The 16060-nt window shown below is 29.5% G+C and overlaps 4 protein-coding genes and 1 long non-coding RNA gene across 6 annotated transcripts; 3 read left to right on the forward strand and 2 right to left on the reverse strand.

The window, feature by feature from the left end:
- Nucleotides 1-201: 201 nt before the first annotated feature.
- On the reverse strand, nt 202-1792 carry LOC133037386 (uncharacterized). 2 transcript variants are annotated; one of them, XM_061114533.1, is made up of 3 exons: nt 1223-1792; nt 1046-1114; nt 202-501 (listed from the first exon to the last, which is right to left on the reverse strand). In XM_061114533.1, the coding sequence occupies exons 1-3, from the start codon at nt 1457-1459 to the stop codon at nt 202-204; spliced, it is 606 nt and encodes a 201-aa protein (XP_060970516.1). In that variant the 5' UTR covers nt 1460-1792. The 2 variants fall into 2 exon arrangements, with proteins under 2 accessions (XP_060970516.1, XP_060970517.1); XM_061114534.1 differs by lacking the exon at nt 202-501 and having other exon boundaries at nt 534-1114.
- A 568-nt stretch (nt 1793-2360) lies between these two features.
- On the reverse strand, nt 2361-4144 carry LOC115712863 (B3 domain-containing protein REM19-like). The gene is made up of 5 exons (XM_030641266.2): nt 3824-4144; nt 3587-3703; nt 3360-3453; nt 3092-3273; nt 2361-2996 (listed from the first exon to the last, which is right to left on the reverse strand). Exons 1-5 carry the CDS (start codon nt 3950-3952, stop codon nt 2718-2720), a joined length of 801 nt encoding a protein of 266 aa, XP_030497126.2. The 5' UTR covers nt 3953-4144; the 3' UTR covers nt 2361-2717.
- On the forward strand, nt 4145-5101 carry LOC133037387 (uncharacterized). The gene is made up of 2 exons (XR_009687494.1): nt 4145-4449; nt 4563-5101. It is a non-coding gene; the product is annotated as an uncharacterized LOC133037387 (long non-coding RNA).
- A 434-nt stretch (nt 5102-5535) lies between these two features.
- LOC115712862 (putative B3 domain-containing protein Os03g0621600) lies at nt 5536-10607 on the forward strand. The gene is made up of 12 exons (XM_030641265.2): nt 5536-5894; nt 6447-6557; nt 7011-7146; nt 7270-7436; nt 7514-7802; nt 7922-8226; nt 8313-8622; nt 8789-9120; nt 9207-9471; nt 9614-9739; nt 9834-10012; nt 10174-10607. The coding sequence occupies exons 1-12, from the start codon at nt 5781-5783 to the stop codon at nt 10450-10452; spliced, it is 2613 nt and encodes an 870-aa protein (XP_030497125.2). The 5' UTR covers nt 5536-5780; the 3' UTR covers nt 10453-10607.
- A 2900-nt stretch (nt 10608-13507) lies between these two features.
- Nucleotides 13508-14721, forward strand: LOC133037158 (B3 domain-containing protein REM19-like). Its single transcript, XM_061114000.1, has 4 exons — nt 13508-13855; nt 13989-14082; nt 14169-14347; nt 14443-14721. The coding sequence occupies exons 1-4, from the start codon at nt 13508-13510 to the stop codon at nt 14719-14721; spliced, it is 900 nt and encodes a 299-aa protein (XP_060969983.1).
- The last annotated feature ends 1339 nt before the right edge of the window (nt 14722-16060 follow it).

The following is a 16060-nucleotide window of genomic DNA, read 5'->3' on the forward strand; positions in this document are numbered from 1 at the left end:
ATTAACTAACGTATGCTTCAAAATAGTTGTTTAATAGTTGATTTCACAGATAAAAATATGATGATGGCAGCATATGACAACAACTCAGCACAGGAAGATTTGCAGCAACCTGGAAACAACCCAGGAACAACTTCCAAGCAACAACTATTTGCACACACAATTCAAGATGATACATTTTTTCTAGAGACAGGGACTGTGACATCAGAGACAACCATCCAACAACCAAAAAACAACACAAAAAATACTACAGGAGTAAATGAATATTTTGACTACGCAAAGCTTGTGGCTGCAGAAATGGTACAACAGCTTGAAAACAACCAGGAAGAAGAAAAAAAAGTCGACAACACAAAAATGATTATCATCACTGACAAATGACATAAAACAATAGAAAAGGGAAAAACAGAAATGTACTATAAAAAAACACAAAAAAAGACACCTTAGAAGGATTTTTTTTGGGGGTAAGTCAAAGTCTTCATACTTTTCTGAGCTCTTAGCATGGACCTGAAAGAGGGAAAAAAAAAAAAAAACATAAGCAACAAATTTGAACAACTAAATAAATACATTGCAAGTAACAACTAAAATGCAAAACAAAAAATAAGCAACCAGGAAAAAACCAAAATATAACATTTAAAAAACAACTCCAATATGCTCATCCTAAAAAATGAGCAACTTCAAAGCAATATATTAACAACAATATGCAGAAAATAAAATTAAAATAGTAATTGTCAACTAAGAAATTAAATTAAACAACCTAAAAATAACTGAAAACAAACAGTTAAACAAATGTTCATAACAAGGCCATAAGTTACTGGAAAACTAATAATGCTATAAACTGTTTAATAGCACAAAAAAAAAAAACCAAAAAACACTAAAGAACAATACAAAAACAACATCAACAAAAAAGACATAAAAGAAATACAAAAAAAAAAAAAGAGACAAAACATAAAATCGTCATTATAAACAGGTAAAACATTGACAAAAAGAAAACAAAGGGTGATTAAAAATTTTAAACTTAAGATAATGAGAAAATTCAAGGTAACAATACCTTGGATTTAACTTTAGGCTTCACTTCCCCATCATGCACTTCATCCTCAAAATCAAAATAAGATATAACCTAAAACAAGAAGGGGGAAAAATTTAAAACACAAAACATCATATGAAAAAACACAACAACCAGAAAAAAAACTAAACAAAAATTGAAAAACAACATAACCCAACTTACATCCTTGGCAGATTTCGAAGATTTTGCTCTCTTTGTCTTACGAGACTCAATTTTATTTGGAATAGGTCTTTTCTTAGAACCAGATGGCTCTGCAACATCACTCATTCCTTTCTTCGCAATGCGCTTCAAACTCATCTTAGGATCAACTTTAGATGAATTTGTAGGAGGTTTCTTAGAAATTTTAGAAATTTTTTTAGCTGGGGAAGGTAACTTCGAACCCGACTTAGTGGTGGCCATTTATAGAAGAAGAGAAGACAATATGTGGGAGGAACAACTTACAGAGCTTATGGAAGATAATGGAGATAGTGACATAGATGAGAGGTTGAAAAATCGTGGGTTAGGGCTTTGGACGGGATGATCGTGGGTTGTGGTAATGAAGAACCAAGGAAAGAGAAACAGAAAATAAAAAAAAAGAAAAAAAGAAAAAAAAAAGAAAGGAGGAGTTATGGAAGTGGTGGAGTGTAAGAAGAGAGAAAACCATGACATAAGCATAAGGATAGGTATATTTGTAATTATGAAACTTTTAAAAATGTAAAATTGAAAAATAAAACTTGTATAAAAGTTTAAATAACCCAGCATTGACAAAAAAGTAAAAAAAGGACAAAAAAGGACACCTAAGTGTAAAAATCTCAAAAATAAACTGTAGGTTGACGAGGGCAATTGTGGAACGCTAAATGCTTCTGTGAGATTTAAGATAAGAGGAGAAATGATTTGTGGCATTGGATTGTGTAAAAAAAATAGAAACCATTTTTTAGGTTTAGAAGAAAATTCTGTTTTGTTATTTTTTCTTTTAATATTAATACAATATTATATATATTATAATTTTTTTAAAAAAAAATATATATATCATGCGGATTGGATTGGATCGGTTGTTTTTTAAGGTCAAACAACATCCAATCCGCACTTGTGCAGATTTTAGATTTTCCAATCCAATCCGCACAAGTGCGAATATCCGCATTTTGCGGATTGGATTGGATCGTGCAGATTTGGATCAGATTGGAGACTTTATGAACAACCCTATTTAATAGATATTTATTTGAATTTTATTTTCTACATAATAAATTATTTAATTTTTTTAAATGATTTACAAATGAGCTTAAATAATAACATACACAATAAAGAAAAATTCGACTAAAAATACTGCAAACTATAGTTTTAAATAACTACAAAATGCACAATTACAAGAAAAAATTCAATTAAAAACTCTTTTGAATGCCAAAATAAAAGGAGTACCAAAATACCTCTTTAGAGGGTCTACTACAAATCTTTCCTATAATTTTATATAGTATTTAGTAAATATTTCAGCCATAATTATCTAAAAAAAAAAATTAGGCATAATAATAACGGTCAGATAAATTAAGTCCTGATATAACTAAGGGTCAGTTAGCTACCTACCCTAAAAACAACCCTTCAGCTAAGGTGTAGCTAAACTAATTAAATAAGTAGAAATTTTGGTTCTTATAACTTGCATTTATAATTACAAATTTACAACATATTATTCTTGAGCCATACCACTTTCACTTTGTCTAAATATGGTAACTTTAACCTCAGGTTTATTCTTGTTGATCAGCTCAAAGATGCATACATCATTTGGCTGAAGAGAGTTGTCTCTTGCAAATGCATGCCATCCACCAGAAAACCTATGCTCTAATCCAGAAGATGATGATCCCTTATTAATAGCTAAATTCACATGCCAATATTCCTCACCAACCCAAAGACTGACAATTTGTGCCTTTTTCTCAAACCAAGATTTTGCAATAGCCACTGGAATATACTGCACAAACAAGAATTAATATAATAAATTATCTACAAAGAAAGACAATTTTGATACAGAGATATCTATGAATGAGAGCAACAACTTGTACATACCAATTTTCCATCTCCTCGCAATTGATGTGCTCTCAATTTCACTTGGAAGTAAGGATTGTCTGTGAAGAATTCGGTGGCTGCTTTAGATGAAGGCCTCTTATTATTATTATTATTATTAGTGCCTATGCCTTGATTGTCATGATCAGTATTTGCTTCAGATATTGGTTTTATTTTATTTGCAGCTGAAAACAACAATTGCATAATTAAATTAATTGTGTAGCCATATTTGCATTCAATTATGATGATGATGATGATGATGAATATATACCTTCAGAATTACCATAAGGAGTAGTCTTCCTTATCTTGTTGGGCCGAGAGTCTGAATTTTCATTAGAATCATCAATATCAACAACATTATGCTCCTGAAAATAATTATTAAGAGTAAAAGGATAATCAAATACCATAACATTGAACACAGAGTTTACTTAAAGAATAATAGCATTAATTAATTGTGTTGTGCAAATTTATTCCAACCCTTTTTCTATTAATTCATACCTTTCCATCACTACTTTTAGTCAACTCTGCCTCCTCTGTTGATCCACATGGAAGCTTAGGAAATACTTGATTCGAAAAGGAGTCACAATATTTCACCCAAAATGCCTTTGAAATTTGCTGCACAAGACAACACCATAAAAATAAATTAATTAATGGAAGATCAATTGAAGTTGATGCAGAGAAAGATATAGAGTAGAGTAGAGAAGAGTAGTAATATAATAATGTATGGTTACTTACCAACTTGGTGTTGGGAGGAGTTTGTTCAATCATAATATTGAAAATATGGTGAGCAGTAGGAGGAAAGTGTTTCTCAACCTGCTGGGCTATATGGCTATCAGAAAAAGCCATAATTGAACAGTTCTCCATGCTTTAAAAACACTAAATAATAAAAGGGAAATATGTAAGGAAATAATTAAGGTGAAAGCACAAAGAATTGTTGTTTCTTCTCTCTATGATGAAGTTTACTCTTTCAGACACCCAAACTTTCCTTTTTATAGATATCCAAATCTTATAACTGCAATCTTTCGTTTTTATAGTTTTAAAATGTATAGGTTTTTTTTTTTTGAAAAAAAATAAGATATCTTTATATATATTTTTATTTTTTAAAAAAAAGGGAAATTACGCATTATACGAACCTTTTCTAATTTTTTTTTTCCGTTTTTAGGTTTTCTTTTTAAAATTTTTACTTCTATAAACATTTAATTTCATAAATATATCTTTATTGAGTTTTTAATTTTGTTTTTAAGTTTTGTTGCTGCGGCTTCGGCTTCGGCTAGAGCAAAAGGGAAAGAGGTTTGGGAATTGAGAAAAGTAATAAGGGTATGTATTAGAGATGGAGCTAATCCTAGACATAGAAACTGGATGTGAGTTTTTGTGTTTTTATGATGTTTCGGTTAATTGAATTTCATTGGGTGTTTTATAACTTATTTTAGTACGTGAAGGTTTAATCTTTTTGTTGTTTTGTTTTGAAATTTAGTGATGGAGATAGAGATAAAGACAAATACAATCCCAGCCCCAAGCGTAGAAAGTTCTCTGGGAGGTGAGTTTGTTTATGACATTAATTGTTGTTGCTTTAATCTCTGGTGGGACTTTGACTGTAATGTAATGGATCACAAGCTTCGACCCATAGCCAGTGACCGAACCGAAGTCACACCTCGTCGAACGAATGAATGCCCTTTCTCTACGTTCGAGTTCTGAAAGCAAAGCCCATAGCTAATTCCTCTGTTTACGCCGCCAAACTCACTCCATCAAAACCAAAAAACAGAGCTTGCTTTCAACAAAGACGGACTTAACTCAACCAATCTCCAAAATTTTGCAAAACAAAATATAATTGTGCTCATATTTTAATATTAGCGTATATTTGAAAAAAAATTAGATTAAAAATAGAAAAGAAAAAGCTGCCCAAAAAAAAAGAGATTATTTTATGGAAATATCTTTTTTAAAAAAAAAAACGTAAAAAATATAGAAAAAAGGATATTTTTACGTCCTATTTTTTTTTTTAAAAAAAAAAGAAAAGTTAAATATATTTTTATTCTTTCGTGAAATTATTTAAATACACAATACTAAAATAAATTTTATTTTTTCTTTTAATAAGAATATTCTCCTAAATTACTGAAACTAACTGTTTTTTTGTTTCGTAGTGCAACTGTTCTAAAAAAGTAAAATTTATATATCTTTTTTAGTACTATACACTCTAAAATAATTTTATTTTACTCAATTTATTTTTTTCATTTTTTCACATTTATAATCAATATAAATATTAATTAATTTAAAAATATAAGTATATAACAAATTTAAAAATATCACACTAAAAACCTAGATTTCACACTATTAAAAATATAAAATATTAAAATATTATTTATAATTAAGAGTTAAATAATATTATTTTATTTTTTATTTTTTTAATTTTACTTTAAATATCAAACAATAGGAAAGAAAGTCTCCACCTCTTTTACTCTCCATCCATCCTCCACTTCTCCATTCCTACCAAACAGAGCTTTAGTTTTTCTTCTTTTTTTCGTCTCCAACTAAACAAATATTATTTTCTTCCTCTCTTAGTTTTTTCTTTCCTTTCACATTTTTCTACTCTACCAAACATAAACTGGAAGCTGATGATACCCTCCGACTCTGAGCTTTTGCCCTTTTGCCTTGTTTGTGTTTCAGAGAAAAAAAATAAACGAAAAACTGTTCAACCATGGCTTCTTCTTCTTCTCATAGCCATATTGCCGAGGGTCACACAGAAATTCCTCCTACCGCTCACCATTTTTTCAATACTATTCTTGAACAAACTCCTGGGAACACCAAGTTAGTAAGTAAATTATTACTACTCTCTCTCTCACTGCATCAACTTCAGTTGATTATTTTTCGTGATTTATTATGCATTTACAGTACACCAGATATTATAAGTTGATAGCCCTGATTTTGTGGTTAAATTCGTCTGAATTTGAGGAAATAATATTGTATATACATTTTTTGCTTTACTTTTTTCTACATGAGTTGTCAAAGATTATATATTTAATTATAGGTTTTTTTTTTTTGGCAATTCTTTTTACCCTAAGTTTGTCTAATAATTTGTCTACTTTGGTTTGGAAATCTTGTCAATGTGCCAAAATTAGTGGATGACATGTTAAAGTAAGTCTCTTTTTGATATGTTGAATTTTCAAGTTCTATATATAATACTTAATCATAGTCTCTGCAACATGAAAATGGTGCTTCTTTGATTTGTATGATGAGGAGAATATATGTATATAATACATGTATTTATATAGGTTGCAGTCATGTGTAGTTATGTTTTCTGGTAGCTGAACTATAGTGTAAATTATCTACCATTAACCATTTTTAATGGTCTTCTCTTGTGCAGCAAATTCCAAAGGCATTTTGGGTGAAATATTGTGACTCCTTATCAAGTCAAGTAAAGCTTCCATGTGGATCAAGAGGGGAGATAGGATTGACGAAAAGTAGTGATGGAAAGGTATGGATAGAAAATGGTTGAAATATATTGGCATAACACTTTCTTAAGCTGGGGAAATCTGTTAGGTTCCATTTGGTTGGAGGTGAGGAAATGGAATGGAATAGAAAGAAAGCAAGTTTTATTCTATTCTTTTGTTTGTTTGAATTTTAAAGTATTGGAATGTCATTCAATGGAATGAATTTTCTACTAATATGGTGGAAAGGTTATTCAATTTTGAAATGGAAGGAAAAGACTATTCCAATACAAGATGTTGTTGTCAATTTCTTTTATGCATTTTAAATTTCATGTCATTCTATTCCTATTCTCATTTCCATTCATATTCCTGTGTTTCCATTCTTTCCAACCAAATGCAATCTTAGTTTTTGGATATGAAGGGAACTCTCGGTTCAACATTATGATATTTGACAATAATACTCTAGAGTTGATTATCCTCTTACTCCTAATCATTTTCAGAAGCATAATGTTGATGTTGATTCTTCTAATGAAAATTCAGAACTGTCATGGTTTTCTAAAACCAGAGACAAGCCTCCATTACCTTGTTCTTGGCCCCACAAGAAAAGGAAAACTAGTCTCTATGGTAAATCTGAAGGTATTCATGATCATCCTAAAGATATACATATATATATATATTTATATAATTTTCATGTAATTATTAACTCTTTTTTTTTTTCCTATGTTTTAACTGATTTGTTGAATCTGTAACTGTGTGGAGAATCTTCTGTACCAAGGCGTATAAAACCTCAAAAAATTATAAGAAAACAAATATTGAGAGGACAGGATAAGGCTGAGGCTCTTATGAGAGCTAAAGGTTTTAAGTCTAATGACCCATTTTTCGTTGTTCTCATGCAACCATCATTTGTTGGAGCTTCGTATAGTATGGTAATTACTTATAAAGCTTCTTCTTATAATTTATCTTTTTAGAATGTTTGTCATATTGACATTGTTCTTTTGTCAAGGTTGTACCATTTAGCTTTGCAAAAAATCACCTCCTAAGTGTCAGTAAGCATGAAGATGTGATCCTTAAGGTTCAGGATGGGCGGATTTGGCCTGTTAGGTACTATTATAGAAAGTATGCAGGGCATTCACAATTCAGATTCGAGTGGGGTTGGAAGGCCTTTGCTAGAGACAATGATTTGAAAGTAGGTGATGTTTGTGTCTTTGTTAAGAGACAGAACATTGGGATAATGTTATTTGAAGTTGTTACTTTTTATAAGAATGGAGTACCAAATTCCCCTGTGTTAGCAGGTAATTAATCAAGAACTTGATTATTTTATAATAATTGTTACTGTGCTGCTGATAATGCATGTAAAAATCTAGGTGAGAATTATAATAATGTTGTTGACATATATAAGTGTTGTTTTCAGCTGCAAATAACACAACCCCTTGTGTGAAAGTTGAACCTTCTTTTACTAGCAATAATTATGACAATGCAAGTACGATTTCACATGACATAATTCCAAAGAAAGAAGTAATTGAACCTTCAGTTAACAAGTCAGATAAAGTATGTGGAGAATCTCCTCTGCCTGAAAATTTTATAAGAAATCAGGAGTTGAGTAGAAAAGAAAAGGATGAAGCTTTGAAGATAGCAAAAGATTTTAAATCTGAGGACCCTTTTTTCATTGTTCCCATGCAACCATCATTTGTTGGATCCAAATCCAAGTATTCTATGGTAATTAATAAGCTTCTTAATTACAAGTTTATCTTTTCAAATATGTTTCTCATATTGATTTTACTCTTGTATTCATCTTATTGAAGATTATACCGTCTTTCTTTGCGAAAAAATATCTCTTAAGCATCAGTAGTGGTCCTCAAGATGTGATTCTTAAGGTTCAGGATGGAAGGACTTGGCCTGTTAAGTACACTTTCTATTTCAGACCGCATAAAAAATCTTCGACATTCAGGATCGAGCGTGGTTGGAAGGCATTCGTTCAAGACAACGACTTGAAAGTAGGTGATGTTTGTGCCTTTGTTTTGTCAAAGAACATTGGAATAATCTTATTCGAAGTGATTATTTTTCATAACAGTGGAGTAGCAAACTCCCCTATGGCTATGCTATCAATTCCAGGTAAAGAAGAACTCTGTTCTGTAGTAATATACTGTCTTGATCATTCCCTACTTCACCCTAAACATCACATATAACAATCTAGGTGAGAATTATAATAATGCTCCTAGACAATATAATTGAATGCAAATATGGCTACAGAGTTAACTTATACTATTGTTGTTTTCAGCTGCAAATAAGAGAAGTTCAACTACACCATCCAAGCCAAAGATAACCCCTTGTGCGAAAATTGAACCATCTTTTACTAGTGATTATGATAAAGCCAGCATGATTTCAGAGGACCTAATTGCAAAGAATATAATAGCTGAACCTTCAGTTAACGAGTCTGATAAAGTGTGTGGAGAATCTCCTGTACCTAAAAAATTTATAAGAAATCAGGAGTTGAGTAGAAAAGAAAAGGCTGAAGCTTTCCAAAGAGCTAAAGATTTTAAATCTGAAGACCCCTTTTTTATTGTTCCCATGCAACCATCATTTGTTGGATCCAAATCTAAGTATTGTATGGTAATTAATAAGTTTCTTAATTACAAGTCTATCTATTCAAATATGTTTCTCATATTGATTTTACTTTGTTTTCATCTTATGTCTAGGGTATGCCATCTCCCTTTGCAAAAAAGTACCTTTTCGGGATCAGTAGTACTCCTCAAGATGTGATCCTTACGGTTAAGGATGGGAGGACTTGGTCTGTGAAGTACTATGTCAGACCGCGTGGAGTATCTTCGAAAACCACAATCGAGGGTGGTTGGAAGGCATTTGTTCAAGACAATGACTTGAAAGTAGGTGATGTTTGTGCCTTTGTTTTGAGAAAGAGCATTGGAGTAATCTTATTCGAAGTGTCTATATTACCAATACCAGGTAAACAAGAACACTGACCTGTAATAATATACTGTCTTGATCATTATAACAATCTAGGTGAGAATTATAATAAAGTTCCTAGCCAATATTTTTGAATGCGAATAAGGCTATAGAGTTAACTTATGCATTTGTTGTTTTTCAGCTGCAAATAAGAGAAGTTCAACTCCTTGTGTGGAAATTGAACCTTCATCTACTAGCAATAATTATGATATAGCCAGTATGATTCCACATGACATAATTGCAAATAAAGAAGTAATTGAACCTTCAGGTAAAGAGTCTATTATGATTCAAGACAAGAATAATGTCAAAAACATTCCCCAAGAAAAGTTGGCTTATATACAGTTTGTTTATATTTAATGCAGAAAATTTTACAAAACTGGTATCTAAAGAAAATACTGGAAGTCAAGGCACTAATTATAAGAGGCCTTCATCTTCAGGACTTAGCATAGCTTCTGAAGCAGCCAGCAAATTCTTCTCGAACAATCCTTACTTCCAAGTGAATTTGAGATCAACCCATGTGCGTGGACATGGACAAAAACTGGTATGTAGAAAATGTTGCTTATTCATATCATTCTGAATAAAGTGACATATACATTATTATAATGACATCTCTGTATCAAAATTGTATTCTTTTTAGATAATTCCATATCATGAGGAGATCACTAGTAATGAATGTTTGAATATTAATTTTTCTTCGTGCAGTATATTCCAATGGCTATTGCAAACCCTTGGTTTGAGAAAAAGTCACAAATTGTCACCCTTTGGGTTGATGAGGAACATTGGCATGTGAATTTAACTATTAATAAGGCATCATCATCTTCTGGATTAGAGTATAGATTTTCTGCTGGATGGGCTGCATTTGCAAGAGACAACTCTCTTAACCCAAGTGATGTATGCATCTTTGAGCTGATCAAGAAGAATAAACCTGAGGTTAAAGTTACCATATTTAGACAAAGTGAAAGTGGTATGGCTCAAGAATAAGCTGTTGTAAATTTGTAATTATAAATGCAAGTTATAAGACCCAAAATTTCTACTTATTTAATTAGTTTAGCTACAGCTTAGCTGAAGGGTTGTTTTTAGGGTAGGTAGCTTAACTTACTGACCCTTAATTAATATCAGGACTTAATTTATCTGTCCGTTATTATTATGCCTAATTTTTCTTTTAGATAATTATGTCTAAAATATTTACTAAATACTATATAAAATTATAGGAAAGATTTGTAGTAGACCCTCTAAAGAGGTGTTTTGGTACTCCTTTTATTTCGGCATTCAAAAGAGTTTTTAATCGGGTTTTTTTTGGTGATTGTCCATTTTGTAGTTATTTAAAACTACTTGTAAAATTTTAAAATATTTTGAATAGTTTACAGTATTTTTAGTCGAATATTTCTTCATTGTGTATGTTATTATTTATGTTCATTTATAAATTTTTTATAAAAATTAAATAATTTATTAGTTAGAAAATAAAATTTAAATAATTATTTATTATATATTAAAAAAACAATCATATTTGAAATTTATTTTCGGTACTGTTTAGATATGGGTAAATACTATTTTGAATCCTGTGTTTTGTAAAAATTACTGATTGTACTCTTTGTTTTGTTAAATGATAAAATAGCTTTTGTATTTTTTAAAATGCTAAAAATAGAACTCTAAACTTAATTTTTGACAATTTTTTTTTAATATAACCAACTTGAAGACAATTCCTAATACGAACAGATATAGAAAATGTAAACAGTTTTGTCATAGCACTTTTAGATCGAATTATAATTAAATTTTATTTTGATAAAAAAATCAATTCAAGGTCCTATTTATACCATTTTAGAAAATACAAAGTCTATTTTGACATTTAATAAAATCCTTTAGACATTTAGAAGTATTTCACCTCATAGTAATTGTTGTGTATGTGGTTGTGGGAATGATACTATTGCACTACATTTTTTTTACTGCACTTTTTTCACAAGATATCTGAAACAACTTCATTTTGCATTTCTATTAAGCCAAAAAAAAAGAAAAAGATGAGGAATTTAAAGAGGTAATCTTTATGGATGGAAATTCTGGAGAAGGAAGCTGACAAATGAATGTTAATTTTTTATTTTTTCTTTTGCAGTGACAAATAAATGTTAATTACAACTTTTAGTTCCTATTGTACTATGTAATTGGTGGAATCAAACTAATAGGTCTTCAATTAAAAAATCAGATACTCATATTTTCAACCCTATGTGGATGCATCGATTTTAACTCAAAATATGGTCAGAATTTGGAGTTGTTATTTTCTACAAACTGTAATTTTTATGTTTATGGATAAAAATAATAATAATGTTTTTATCAATAAAAATTAAGTCGGTAAAAAAAGAATACTTTAAGAAAAAAAAAGAAACTTTAAGTAGTATTAGTAATTAAATTATAAAATTAATAGAAATAGTTTAAGAGTTGGATCAAGACGTTTGCTGGTTAGGGGTCACTACTGTTGTTAATGATTGTTGTTGATTAATAATATTAGTGAATTTTCTCAAAAAAAAAAAATATATTTTAAAAAACGTGATCTGGTGACCTTTTTTCGGTTAGGTATTTGTTTGTTATTATTTTTCAATGTGATTAATAGTGAATGTGTATAAAAATATTTGTTTGTTATTTTTATACTTTAAAATTTTGAAAATACTTTTAATATTTTATATTTTTAATAGTGTTAAATCTAGGTTTTTAGTGTGATATTTTTAAATTTGTTATGTACTTATATTTTTAAATTAATTAATATTTATATTGATTATAAATGTGAAAAAATGAAAAAAAAAATAAATTGAGTAAAATAAAATTATTTTAGAGTGTAGTACTAAAAAAGATATATAAATTTTACTCTTTTAGAACAGTTGCACTACGAAACAAAAAAACAGTTAGTTTTTCAGTAATTTAGGAGAATATTCTTATTAAAAGAAAAAATAAAATTTATTTTAGTATTGTGTATTTAAATAATTTCACGAAAGAATAAAAATATATTTAACTTTTCTTTTTTTTTAAAAAAAAAAAATAGGAGGTAAAAATATCCTTTTTTCTATATTTTTAACGTTTTTTTTTTAAAAAAAAAAAAGATATTTCCATAAAATAATCTCTTTTTTTTGGGGCAGTTTTTTCTTTTGTATTTTTAATCTAATTTTTTTTTTTCAAATATACGCTAATATTAAAATATGAGCACAATTATATTTTGTTTTGCAAAATTTTGGAGATTGGTTGAGTTAAGTCCGTCTTTGTTGAAAGCAAGCTCTGTTTTTTGGTTTTGATGGAGTGAGTTTGGCGTAAACAGAGGAATTAGCTATGGGCTTTGCTTTCAGAACTCGAACGTAGAGAAAGGGCATTCATTCGTTCGACGAGGTGTGACTTCGGTTCGGTCACTGGCTATGGGTCGAAGCTTGTGATCCATTACATTACAGTCAAAAGTCCCACCACCACCATTAATTTCCGAAGACGACGTCATGATAGTATAATATTATAATCAATGAAAATAGAGATTAAAGCAACAACAATTAATGTCATAAACAAACTTTCTACGCTTGGGGCTGGGATTGTATTTGTCTTTATCTCTATCTCCATCACTAAATTTCAAAACAAAACAACAAAAAGATTAAAGCTTCACGTACTATTACAATAAGTTATAAAACACCCAATGAAATTCAATTAACCGAAACATCATAAAAACACAAAAACTCACATCCAGTTTCTATGTCTAGGATTACTTAGTAAAAATTTTAAAAAGAAAACGTAAAAACGGAAAAAAAAAAAATTAGAAAAGGTTCGTATAATGCGTAATTTCCCTTTTTTTTAAAAAAATAAAAATATATATAAAGATATCTTATTTTTTTTCAAAAAAAAAAAACCTATACATTTTAAAACTATAAAAAGGAAAGTTTGCAGTTATAAGACTTGGATATCTATAAAAAGGAAAGTTTGGGGGTCTGAAAGAGTAAACTTCATCGTAGAGAGAAGAAACAACAAAGAGTTGTTCTCTGTGCTTTCACCTTAAAACATGGAAAACTGTTCAATTATGGCTTTTTCTAATAGCCATATAGCCCAGCAGGTTGAGAAACACTTTCCTCGTACTGCTCACCATATTTTCAATATTATGATTGAACAAACTCCTCCCAACACCAAGTTGGTAAGTAACCATACATTATTATATTACTACTCTTATCTACTCTACTCTATATCTTTCTCTGCATCAACTTCAATTGATCTTCCATTAATTAATTTATTTTTATGGTGTTTTCTTGTGCAGCAAATTTCAAAGGCATTTTGGGTGAGATATTGTGACTCCTTTTCGAATCAAGTATTTCCTAAGCTTCCATGTGGATCAACAGAGGAGGCAGAGTTGACTAAAAGTAGTGATGGAAAGGTATGAATTAATAGAAAAAGGGTTGGAATAAATTTGCACAACACAATTAATTAATGCTATTATTCTTTAAGTAAACTCTGTGTTCAATGTTATGGTATTTGATTATCCTTTTACTCCTAATAATTATTTTCAGGAGCATAATGTTGTTGATATTGACGATTCTAATGAAGATTCAAACTCTCGGCCCAACAAGATAAGGAAAACTAGTCCTTATGGTAATTCTGAAGGTATATATTCATCATCATCATCATCATCATAATTGAATGCAAATATGGCTACACAGTTAATTTAATTATGCAATTGTTGTTTTCAGCTGCAAATAAAATAAAACCAGTATCTGAAGCAAATACTGATCATGACAATCAAGGCATAGGCACTAATAATAATAATAATAAGAGGCCTTCATGTGAAGCAGCCACCGAATTCTTCACAGAAAATCCTTACTTCCAAGTGAAATTGAGAGCACATCAATTGCGTGGAGATGGAAAATTGGTATGTACAAGTTGTTGCTCTCATTCATAGATATCTCTGTATCAAAATTGTCTTTCTTTGTAGATAATTTATTATATTAATTCTTGTTTGTGCAGTATATTCAAGTGGCTATTGCAAAATCTTGGTTTGAGAAAAAGGCACAAATTGTCAGTCTTTGGGTTGGTGAGGAATATTGGCATGTGAATTTAGCTATTAATAAGGGATCATCATCTTCTGGATTAGAGTATAGGTTTTCTGGTGGATGGCATGCATTTGCAAGAGACAACTCTCTTCAGCCAAATGATGTATGCATCTTTGAGCTGATCAACAAGAATAAACCTGAGGTTAAAGTTACCATTTTTAGACAAAGTGAAAGTAGTATGGCTCAACAATAAACTCTTGTAATTATATCAAATCTTCTACTTATACAATTTACCCTAGCTGAAGGGGTTTTGTTTTTTTTTTTTATAACTGACACTTAATCAATATCAGGACTAAAATAGTTGCTAATTAATGTACATATTATTACTAATTAGTGTTTTCTTAATTTGTAATTAATCTCTTAAGACATGCCTATTTGATTTCTAAAATTCACTTTAAAGGATACTTTAAATCAACAAGAAGATTACATCTTTTAAAGGGATGTTCTCTATGCATTAGAAATGATAACGTAGCTTATGAACAAATGTTAATTAACTCATATGGCAAACTGCTTAGAAATTCACAACAATGATGATATGAGAAGTGACGAATTCAGAATTTTTATTATGTGAAAGCTATATTGTTATTAAAAAAAAATTAGGTCTACTTTATTTAATTTATTTATTTTTGTGGGATTTATTTTTTAATTTTTGTGTTATAATTATTAAATGAAAAGAAAAATATTTAATTTTTTTAATGCAATTTTTTGTTTACTGGGGCAATGCAATTTTTTCAATGTATTAAGATATGTAATGAGCAAAATCAAACTAATATAGAATGTATTCGAGAGTGATAACAATTGAGCTGAGATGAGGGAAGAAGTGAATATATACTCATATTTTCAATCCCACAAGCAAAATCAATTTGAACTCCTTAAAATATGGTCGGATTTGGACTTATTATTATCTTTTGTTATATTAAATTTTATTCTCTATTTTTATTTTATATCTATTTATCACGTAAGTTGCAAGTTCAATGTTAGTCCAATGTATATGGATTGATTGAATATGCCTTTAATGTACAATAAACTTTCTCAATTAAAAAAAAAATTCTTTACCAATCACATATTGTTTTCATTAGATCATCTCCAATACTAAATAAGTATCACTAAAAATCTAATTAGTGTTTTTAAGCTTACTGAAAATAACAGGGTGTTTCTTGAATTTTATTATTCCACTTGTTATTTTGTCATGGGGTAATTAGATTTGAGTGTAGTTGGAGGTAATTGCACAATCTAGCACACTTGTCTAACCATGTATGTAATTATATTGTAATTGTGTAATTAAGAGTAATTGAGAGGTTCCAATTACTCTCTACGAAACTCATGGCTTCATGAAAATTGAGTATAATTACACCATGTAATTATTAATTTTTTTTAAAATATTAATTATTAAAAAATATTATTTTTTTTTTTGTATAATTACTAATTATTTTGCCAAACAAAATATTAAGAATTCATATATCATTAACAGCACATACCACATCATATTTTAAAATATAGTATAATTAATAGACACTGTAATTATTAACCTA

The sequence above is a fragment of the Cannabis sativa genome, chromosome 4 (genome assembly GCF_029168945.1).
Source record: "Cannabis sativa cultivar Pink pepper isolate KNU-18-1 chromosome 4, ASM2916894v1, whole genome shotgun sequence".
NCBI classification, from domain to species: domain Eukaryota; kingdom Viridiplantae; phylum Streptophyta; class Magnoliopsida; order Rosales; family Cannabaceae; genus Cannabis; species Cannabis sativa.